Source organism: Ptychodera flava, chromosome 14 (assembly GCF_041260155.1).
Source record: "Ptychodera flava strain L36383 chromosome 14, AS_Pfla_20210202, whole genome shotgun sequence".
Lineage (NCBI taxonomy): Eukaryota > Metazoa > Hemichordata > Enteropneusta > Ptychoderidae > Ptychodera > Ptychodera flava.
In genome coordinates this window covers 17,918,746-17,929,889 of record NC_091941.1, presented here as the reverse complement: position 1 = coordinate 17,929,889, position 11,144 = coordinate 17,918,746, and the positions used below count along the sequence as shown (strand labels likewise).

General features: G+C 37.4%; 1 protein-coding gene across 1 annotated transcript; it reads right to left on the bottom strand.

Annotated features, from left to right (window-relative positions):
- Positions 1-231: 231 nt before the first annotated feature.
- On the bottom strand, positions 232-10,901 carry LOC139149600 (probable L-asparaginase periplasmic). The gene is made up of 3 exons (XM_070721430.1): positions 10,684-10,901; positions 2,537-2,696; positions 232-1,786 (listed from the first exon to the last, which is right to left on the bottom strand). Exons 1-3 carry the CDS (start codon positions 10,718-10,720, stop codon positions 1,480-1,482), a joined length of 504 nt encoding a protein of 167 aa, XP_070577531.1. The 5' UTR covers positions 10,721-10,901; the 3' UTR covers positions 232-1,479.
- Between the last annotated feature and the right edge of the window lie 243 nt (positions 10,902-11,144).

Genomic DNA, 11,144 nt, shown 5'->3' with positions numbered 1-11,144 from the left:
CTTCACCCAGCTTCCATCATGGAACCACTGATACTTAGCTCTTTTGCCAAAATTAGTCATTGCATCTATTGTTTTCATTTGTGTTTATTTTTTTGTATGCATGTGTCTGTGTTTTTGTTTTTGTTTTTTGCTTATTTTCACAAAGTCAAACCACACCTCTATGATCAAACAGTTTCAAATAAGGAATTGACGTTCCAAATGCAGAAAACAACATCTGCAAAAACCTTGGTAATAGTGTGATCCAGTGATTATATTTACAGCAAAGATGAAACCTGAGATCATATAATAGAGGTCTCAAAAACACTGATACATTTGTTACAGACTTGATAATATTTTTTGCATTCTGTTCTGATATAATGAAAAGGACTACAACCAGCTTCAAATATAAGATTGTTATTCAGTTTTATTGTACATTGACTTTTGTTTTAATTTCATAGAAAAAGAACAGAGATTTACTGTGTATTACAACAGTATATCAGAATACCAGTTTCATATTTAGCTTTACTGTAACATCACAAATTATTAGGTTATTGCTCTTTCACAAAATAATTTGATCTGAAAGTTCAATGCAATGTCATATTTATTTCACAAGACTGAATTCACTGAATTTCATGACAATAGTCGAATGCAAACGCTACAACTCCAAAGTTAGAAATGACTTTTGATATGTCAGTAAATAATTGTTAGTATGTCGGTAAAGTCAGAAAGTATCTCACTATTTAAGTGTCAGACGTCATACATAAACCTGCATCATGAACTTGTTCGTCACGTTATAATAAATACAAAATGTGTAAAAGCTGACATTTTCTATATATGTTGTAAATAATGTTCCACTGGCCACATGTAAAACTGTTGGAAGTTTTGTGCATTTGAAAAAACAATGAATTGCACCATTACATAATTATAATAACCTTCTTAAATGCAAAAAACACAAAATATTATCCAAATCCCCGTAAGATTACAGATCAATTCACTGGGAACTACACCAATATTACAGTTGTCCCTAGAATAATGCACTGCTTTGATATACAATCACTGTCCCTCCTGAAGATGTACGCATGGGAGCCCTGTTAGAATTACCTTTGACCCCAGTACCATTTACAGGCTGACAGAACTGCCATAGACTTTGTCCCACAATGCATTGATGTGGCTGTGTCAAACATCATATGCACCCAAAGCAAAAACATTATACTGATTTTGTGTTGTACAACCTAATGCCATGCAAGAATGACACAAAGTTGCCATGCCAAAGATTGCCTCGTTTATATTGATTTCACAGGCAACAAAAATACAGGTCAGTGTATAACCTGCCATAGTCTTCTATGAGTAACATACCCTGTGTATACCCGACAGTTAAAAAGTTCTATGAGTAATGTACGCTTTGTATACCCTAGTGCACACTGCATCATGGAATCGGTAAAGAAGTATTGTCAAATAACACAACAGTGCTCATTTATAAAGAAATGAAGTGCTCATTCCTCAGAGTTGTGCCATGAATTGTCCAGTTTCATCACGAGTGACTTGGTCCCACCGAAAGACCCTGCCATTCATCGCCACAAACACATCATTTTCCACGATACACTGCACAGCACCAATGGCAACCCCGATATTAAATTCTGCATCAGAGTTCTTGAACGTGTTTGGTAAGAAGGACCCCGTGAGTATGATGGTCTTGTCAAGATTTTGGCGTGCCAGGAAAGCTGCCGTCTCTATCATTGTGTCCGTTCCATGAGTAATTATAATCTTCTTCTGTTCTGCACACTTGCATATCTCACTCAAAGCTAACCTTTAGTCATATAAAAAAGACCATAATTTTATTAACGAAGTGTAAAACATTTGACATATTATGGGTACTGTTAAAGAAAAAAAGGCACTCAAATTCAGCTATGAGAGCCACTTTGATTAAGGTAGTTGGCGCGTTGAAGGTGAAAGACTTAAACTTTTGCTCAAACTTTCCTTGAGGAATCTTAAAACCATTCTTTTTCAAAATCAAGAATGAAAATCGGGGTCACCGTGCAAGTTTTGGTACTAGGGAAACAAATAACTCAAGATTTACCGCTATTTCAAATTCGAAATGGCCACCATCCCTGTGTTAACTCTATGGAGAAAAAGAACATTTTCGAATTTCTAAAAACTAAGCCAGTGAAAAGTTTTCTCACATCAAGAGCTTTGAAATGAAACCCCACAAGTGGTATATCATTTTATCAGAAAAGAATTGTGAAGTTTTAGAATCAAAATTTGTGTCCCTGATGCACGTTCCACCTTAAAAAAAAGACAGAGATCAGTGGTGAAAACTGTAGAACCTTGGATTTCTAAAGGCAACATATCCCAGTTTAACCATGGTCTGAGTACAATTATAAAAATGCATTGGATTTCATTCAGTGGCCTAAATCAAAGTAGAATAAATTTTCTTAAATGTTTAGCGGCCTTCTGTCAATAAGTTGAAACCACTTTTATGATTAAAATGACAGCATCTTTCATATTGATCCACTGGCGATCAAAAGGAACATTTAATCTTCTTGGAAATAATGCTGACCTGTCTTGCTGTGAAATCTGCTGACTATCTTTCCTACACACTGTTGAATGTCCAAACGGAATAGTGATATTCTTAGCCTCAAGAATAGAACGGACTGCTGAGTCTCCTATTTCAAAGCCAAAAGCATTGGTGCCTCTTGGATAGTCTTTGTCAATGGTTCCTACAAATCATGAAAATCACAGTAGAGGGAAAGGGCTGTCATTAAATGACAATTATATAAATCAATTAAATTCAACAACATAGTTATAACATGTGTAAATTCAATGGTATGCAATTCTTGCATCACAGCTGATATATATATATATATATATATATATATATATATATATATATATATATATATATATATATATATATATATATATATATATATAATATATATATATATACATATATATATACACATACATATATATATATATATATATATATATATATTTTTTTTTTTTTTTTTTTTTTTTTTTTTTTATTTATTATTTTATTTATTTATATTTATATTGTGTGTGTGTGTGTATGCGTGTACACACATACATCCACACGTACATAACTTGGTTCTTTGAGAAATCCTCATCAGGACTGCTCATGGCAGCAACTTGTCATACTGAAATTGCACTCAAATGATTCAAGTAGCCCTCAATTCATAGGCGGAAATTGGGGGTGGGCATTCGGATGGATTGTTCTATTAAGGGACGGACCATTAGATCTTGGGAGAGGGGTGGTCAAAAACAGAAAAAAAAAAATTTCAGAGCAAAAGTTAGGAAAAAAAAAATCTTCAAACTAGTTTGCAAAATAAAAAAAAAATAAATCAGAAGACAAAGGCGTAAAAAAAAATCTGCAAAAGTCTTTAAAATTTTGAATTTTTTTTAGATTTTACCGACAGAAAGCAACTTTCTGTATTTTTTAGTACATCCTCCAGGCACATTTTTAATTGTAATTTATACATTTAGAGTGACTGTATCCCTTATACTGGAAGTTGTGATTATCTTAGCTTTTCAGGACTTTTGTATTCTGATCACTTGAAAATTATGAAATTATAGAGCCTGTTTTCTACTTGTTTCCTGCGTACAAACCAAGCAGGTACACTAGGTAAAACATTGAAACTATGGTATGGTTGTCAAGACAGAAAGTTGTATTTGCCTTTTACAGCGCTGTAAGATCAAGGTAAACAGATGCAGGCTACATCAGTTTCATTTTTTTCACAGCATTTTATTGCAATGATGAATGCAAGAATGGCTGAACAAGTAGAAACACGTCAATAATGATAAAACAACATATCAAGTCATTATGTATAAATTTTGCTTTTAAAAGGCATTTTCAATTCTTTTTTCTCAAAAAACAGCCTCAAAAAACAACAGCAACACGTTTTAACATTCAACAATACACTACGTAGAATGCCATCTATCCAACAAATCCCAACACAAAAAACACACAAAAGGGTTGAACTTTGAAAGTTTCTCGATAGCAAATACTGAATAAATCTGCATGAATAATCGTTTTTGTGTAGCAAATTTCAAAGAAATTGGACAAGCCCTTTCAGAGAATACAGATTTTTTACCATGAATGGCATAAATTGCCCTAAAAAGACAAATATTGAAATTTCAACACATCTATACACATCCAATCAATTTGGACATGCTGTTACAGCGAAATAGATGTTTTGATCAAAAAAGTGCATCAATTGCTCTAAAAACACAAATATGCAAATTTAACTATATTATTTAGCTTATTTTAGCTTCTCAGCTTGTCAAAATCAATTGTAAATCATGAGATATGCATGATGTTTGGTGGGGTGAATGTAGGCATTTCACCACGCAGTAGAAAGGGAAGCCAGGAAACCAAATAGTCAATTTTCAAAACTTATAGGAAGCTACTGAGGAGCAAGAAGACCATGTTTCAGAGGAAGATGTGTTATCCGAAAAAAATGCTCCCAAAGTGCCACCAAATAACACCATTTTTATCTCTATTTTTCAAAAGCTCCAACAGCAGGAGGGGGACACCCCCCTCCTGACCTCCCCCTGCAAAAATATTCCCCAAGTGCCACCAAATAACTCCATTATAATCTCTATTTTTCAAAAGCTCCAACGGCAGGAGGGGAACCCCCTCCTGACCACCCCCCGCAAAAATACTCCCCAAGTGCCACCAAATAACACCATTTTAATCTCTATTTTTCAAAGCTCCAACGGCAGGAGGGGGACACCCCCTCCTGACCTCCCCCCGCAAATATACTCCCAAGTGCCACCAAATAACACCATTTTAATCTCTATTTTTCAAAAGCTCCAACAGCAGCAAGGGGGACACCCCTCTCCTGACCTCCCCCCCACCTGTGACCGCTTCGTGGCCGCTTGTGATGCTTGGCACCACATCTTTGCCCTCTTTATCTTCAGACAGCGACGAACTAAAAAAAAATTATAAATCTGAAAATTTACTCTGAAAAAAAAAATTTGCACAGCTAATCTCAATTGGAAAAAAAAATTTCAGAAATTTACAATAGTAAAAAAAAAATTTCACAATTTCATTGTGACCACCCCCCCCCCTCTCCCAAGGTCTAATGGTCCATCCCTAAAGCTCGCGATCATGTAATGGGGAGGGAATAACAAATTAAAGCTGCAAGCAGCGTTGGCGGGGCCCAAGCGATTAACATGGTTTCCAATTCTTGCACTGATTATATTATGTGCAAAATTTTAGCTTGAAAACAGTCAAGTTCTTTAGTTGTAAAGAAGAATTTTGAACACCATCTCATATTTGTCTGTTGCATGCAAAATACGATATGGGGACAAAACTTTGTGACCGATCCAATTGCCTTCCACAAACTTGAAAGATCTCTCACTAAGAATGACAAAAGTGGAATTTCACTTCCATCAGTGTTTTGGTTCTGGAGAAGAAGATTTTTAGAGATAAATTGCGATTTTCGCGAAATCAAATATGGCGTCTTAAACTGAGCACGGTGACCTACCAAAAATTTGTTTCAAAAGTACAAGACATATATGAATTAGATGCTACTCAAAATTGACAATACTGGAAGGTTAAAATATTCCATGAAATGAATGTATTCATCTCTGAAATTTAGGCCGTAATAATTGCAAATTTGGTTAAAAAATAAATAATTCCATTTAGTCATATATTTTTTCATTTCATCTTTACTGTTCAAAGTTGTACTTTTGTATAATTTCATGACAAGACTGTGAAAATTTAGAAAATCAAGCATGGTGACCCCATCTTTTGTCTTTAATATTTGATTATTCTCATATGCCAGAATTCAAAAATTTCCATGTGTTCTTCCTTGTGTTGCTGTCTGGCCTGATCTTGTTTAGGTAATGTTTCACTATCATGAGCGTCATTTGACTTAAAACTCTTCTTCAACTACAATGTATATCAGAGTCAGAGCTATCTCTGTCACTGCTCACGTATGCAGTAACAGTGACACTACAGTAGCAGGGCGGTATCTGATAGTGACAGTTGCCAATAGGCAGTAGCTGTATTAACTTTGATAATTTTGACAATATTTTTGTTCAGTTTATTATACAACTGTGTTCTTGTTCTACTCTCAACAGCATGTTGAACTGTCCAGTATTCAGCTTGCTAGCACAGCCTGTGTATGTGTACCATGCATCAGTCCTGACAACTGCATGACTGTCAGTCTGGACTCTAATTAAACTATCACCTAATACATATTTATATATACAGGCTTTGTCGACAAACTAAATATTGTGTGTTTGAGCATGCTGTAGGGAGACCGCAAGAAACTGTAGTTGATTTATTGGATAGAGATTGCAAAAATCATCAACGGTTGCAGCTTCTGCCCTGTTACTAGGCTCAAGTTTGATTTTTTTACGACAATCACACATGTTTAGATTTTTTCGAGATAAAAGTCATGGAATGTGACAAAATTGTTGTAGATTCTGTTAAATTATTACTAACATTACAACATTTGAATGACATAAAGATAGTATTCATTTTTCATTAAATTACCTACAAAAAACTTGGAATCGAAAAATGTAAAACATAAAAGGACCACTAAATTTTCAAGTGCCCCCCTACAGGTAGAGCAAAATTTTCAAACTCCATGAATTTAGCAAGCGATGCTCGGACAGCGCACAGCGTATCGATGACACTTGGGTCAGGGGTCATGACCAAAAACGTCAGTCCGTATTCACGGCCAGCTTGAATCATGCCACGGATCGCGGAAATCACGGATCATAAATCCAAATGTTTATGTCTGTTACGTAAACAGAACCCTAAAATATAAAACACATAATGTTTTGATATGGAATAACATCTTTTTGTTTCACTGAAGATCAAGTTAAATGCTCAAATATCGCGACAAGACTGCGCATTTGCACGACATGAATGCGGAAGTACGTCGACTCGGCAGATGAGCCGAGCGCCTTCTCTGAAAACCTGTTTACGATATCACGTCACAGTACACTGAAAATTCTTGCGAATTCATCATAAGGAAGCCAATTCACACAAGTTTCTAACGTCAGTAGGGATATTTGCTTTTTCGCAGCAATACACCACCAACATTTCGCCGTTCAGGAGTGCCTTACTCGCTCTACGTTGTAAAAAAGCCGTATGCTTTTGCCGTGACCTAACTTTCCAAATTCACGGTAGACTTTCCGCAATAGTCGTTGGAGATTTTGTTCAATATATCACGCGTGGTGGAAACCGCAATTATCCATAATCACACAGGTACCTACAGCCAAACACGGATTTCCAAACTTATCCGTAACTTGAACAGCCTCTTCGAAAAAGTTCAGTGACTCCAACCCGTTTGGTGGGTCAACGATCACATCGGAATGATCGACACCCGTTGCACTGATACGTTGTCATCAAGAAGTTTTCTTATGATTTCGTGTTTCCTTGGCTGCCGCCCTTAGTAAAACTTATTATGTTGTCGGCAACTCTGGTGCGTTCTCGCACTGGTCTATCACCGGCTGTCAGGGGGAGGACACAGCGACATTGCACTTTTATATGATATCCGATAGTTACGGCTAATAGATTATACAATATCGAAGTTAGATTGAATCGGCTAGATCTATTAGGTGGTGAAATCTCCGATATAGGATATTTACCCGCGATTAGACAGAATCTAGTATCGCCTAGTGTCGAAGTCAGAGTCAGTCCTTTGGAGTCGGGTTTGACCAGAACAGTATTAAAGGTGATGAAATCTTCGATATATATCGGATATTTACCCGCGATTTGACAAAATCTAGTACCGGTATCGACCAGTATCAAAGTTAGAGTAAGTCCTTGGAAGCCGGGTTTGACCAAACTGTAAGGTGGTGTAATCTTCGATATATATATCGGATATTTACCCACGATTTGACAAAATGTAGTATCGTCTAGTGTCGATATTAGAGTCCCCAAATCACCGATAAATATCTGGTAAATATCGGCGATTTCACAAACCTTGCGTGCCGAGGCACAGGGCAAGTCATTCTAGTGTCGTCTACTATCGATATTAGAGTCCCCAAATTGCCTATAAACATGGAGTAAATATCGGCGATTTCACAGATCTGGCGTACCGAAGCACAGGGCAAGTCATTCTACTATCGTCTAGTATCGATATTAGAGTCCCCAAATCGCCGATAAATATCGGGTAAATATCACAGATTTCACAGATCTGGCGTACCGAGGCACAGGGCAAGTCATTCTAGTATCGTCTAGTAGTAGTATCGATATTAGAGTCCCCAAATCGCTGATAAATATCGGGTAAATTTCGGCGATTTCACAGACCGGGCGTGCAGTGGCAGAAAGCAATTACAGTGAAATACGATCAAGCTACAGAACTTCATAAAACAAGGTGTTGTTTTAATCGATGTGTATCAGCGATTTTTACGACATAAACATACTGGGCTTGATGTGGTCTTGTTTACATCTTTAATCAGCTACATGCTCTCAGTTACATAACGCACAAGGGCCACTCCATGCATGTCTGATAGATAATCATAAACAAATCACCACACCTTGCAATGTCATGTATCTTTCTTTGTTATTCGTGATGAATAAGTGAGCGTGCATTCAGACACCTACATATAAAATTACCCGAATAGCTTCATTTATGATCCTTGACACTCACATATCAGCTGTGCGTAGACCCCAGTAATTGTGCCCTGGCGGGACCTTGTCCCACTCTTATTCAGTCAATCACAGCAGTCGGCCACCCCTTAAAGCTAGTGGCACACTCCTCTAAGTACTTCCGTGGCAGTATACTTGACAACGTCACCTGGCGTACAAAAGCTGGTCGCCAATGTTGCCTTACACAAGGGGCCGAGATTAGGGTTCGTGTGACTGCTAGCTGAATTTGACAGCGGGCATTGCAGTCTGTTGTGCCGTCTTTGACTTTCAAGTGTACAATATAACATACATCACTGATCGATCTTCTGACTGAGGAGGTTTTAAACTGCTGCGTTATGAACATTGAGGCGACTTAACCGATCCAAATGCCTTTTGCAAACTTGAAAGTGCTCGTACTAAGAAATACATGAGTAAAATGTCAGTTGAATCTGTGTGTTGGTTTTTGAGAAGAAGATTTTTAATGATTAAATTACGATTTTCGCTATATCCAATACGGCGAACAAACCTTCTGACTGACCCAAACGCCTTTCGGAAATTAAAAAGAACTACCACTATGGATTATGAGTGTAAAATTTTAGTTCAATCTGTGTATTGGTTCTGGAGGAGAATGTTTTTAAAGATTAAATTACGAGTTTTGCAAAATCAAATACAGCAGGCAAACCATGTGATCGATCCAAACGCCTTTCGCAAACTTGAAAGAGATCAAACTTTAGATGATGTACATAAAATTTCAATTGAATCTGTGTGTTTGTTCTGGAGTAGACGATTTTTAAGAGTAAATTACAATTTTTGCAAAATTCAATATGGCGGCCAAACCACGTGACCTATCCAAATGCCTTTCACAAACTTAAAGGAGATAACACTATAGATGATGCATATACAATTTCTGTCGATTCGGTACGTTTGTTCTACAGAAGAATATTTTTAAAGATGAAATTACGATTTTCGCAAAATCCAATATGGCGGCCAAACCGAGTGACCGATCAAAACGCCTTTCGCAAACTTGAAAGATATCACACTTAAGGTGATATATGTAAAATTTTAGTTCAATCGGTGAACCGATTCTGGAGTAGAAGATTTTTAAAGATTAAATTGTGATTTCACAAAATCCAATATGGCGGCCAAACCACGTGACCGATCGAAATGTTTTTTTGCAAACTTGAAAGAGATCACTGTAAGGATGACATGAGTAAAATTTGAGCTTAATCGGTGTTTTGGTTCTGGAGGAGAAGATTTTTAAAGATTAAATTACGATTTTTTACAAAATCCAATATGGCGGCCAAACCACTTGACCGATCCAAACGCCTTTCGCAAACTTGAAAGAGATCACACTTCAGATGATATATGTAAAATTTTAGTTCAATCGGTGAATCGGTTCTTGAAAAGAAGATTTTTAAAGATTAAATTGCGATTTCACAAAATCCAATATGGCGGCCAAACCACGAGACCGATCAAAATGCTTTTTGCAAACTTGAAAGAGATCACTCTAAGGATGACATGAGTAAAATTTGAGCTCAATCGGTGTTTTGGTTCTGGAGAAGAAGATTTTTAAAGATTAAATGAGTATTTTAGAATATCCAATATGGCGGCCAAGGTCACGTGACCGCATGCGATTTTATTTGCAAATTCTAAAGACCTTAGGTCACGCTTGCTACACAAAAAATTTCAAATCGACTAGACCCCTATGTCTTCTGGAGAAGCCATCTTTAGGTTTTTGGAAAATCCAATATGGCCGCCAGGTCACGTGACCAATCAAAATTTCAAGGGTCAGGTGCACGAGTACTAATTAGCTCCTATTAGCCCTGCAAGTTTGAGAAGTTTTCGTTCAGCCGTTCGAGAGATCTAGGTGAGCAAAGAAACGGCAGAAGAAGAAGAAGAGGAAGTCAGTAGAACTTGAGCAATAACAATAGGGTCCCAGCCGGTCGGCTTGGGCCCCTAACAAACAACACGCCCCACGCACTGCCGCCGGCCTGCAAATACACCACTGTACATGTCCCTGTAGTTTTATGTCACAATTAAGAGCCTTGGCTGCATTTACACAACCAATACTAGCACCAGAATGTGCTTACCTCCTGTCTGAATAGCGAGAATTGGCGATGTTGACATCGTAGATCGCCGTAATCAATCAACCACTGAGACTGGGACGAGAGCCAAGAGTCGTCTGCCTCAAATACCCACAATGCAGTGCACTTTGGCGTCTGTTTCAACGGTATAGCGAAAATGGTGTCTTGACGTACTCTGTAAGCTTCCTTTTAATGGACCCCTCCGATGAGGTAAGTGAGCGAGATTATAATGCAGAGTTAATTGATCTTGAGGGCTGGGACTTATCTGCTCTATTATTCGATTTCTCCGAGTAATATGTGAACATGTTTATGTTCATTTGGCTGAGGGAGACTCAGCGTCAGGGCATTTAAAAATGGCGTCACCCGGAAGTAAACAACAATCACCCGCAAACCCAGAATCATATTTAATGCAACTGGGGAATCACCGTAACTCTGTTTTTCCCGTTTAATTCAGCATTCGTCATTAC

Coding starts and splice junctions, on each gene's coding strand:
- LOC139149600 (XM_070721430.1), bottom strand. CDS start 10,720: ATGTCAACATCGCCAATTCTCGCTATTCAGACAGGAG. Junction 2,697..10,683: donor TCTCGCTATTCAGACAGGAG/GTAAGCACATTC, acceptor CATGATTTGTAG/GAACCATTGACAAAGACTAT. Junction 1,787..2,536: donor CAGATTTCACAGCAAGACAG/GTCAGCATTATT, acceptor ATATGACTAAAG/GTTAGCTTTGAGTGAGATAT.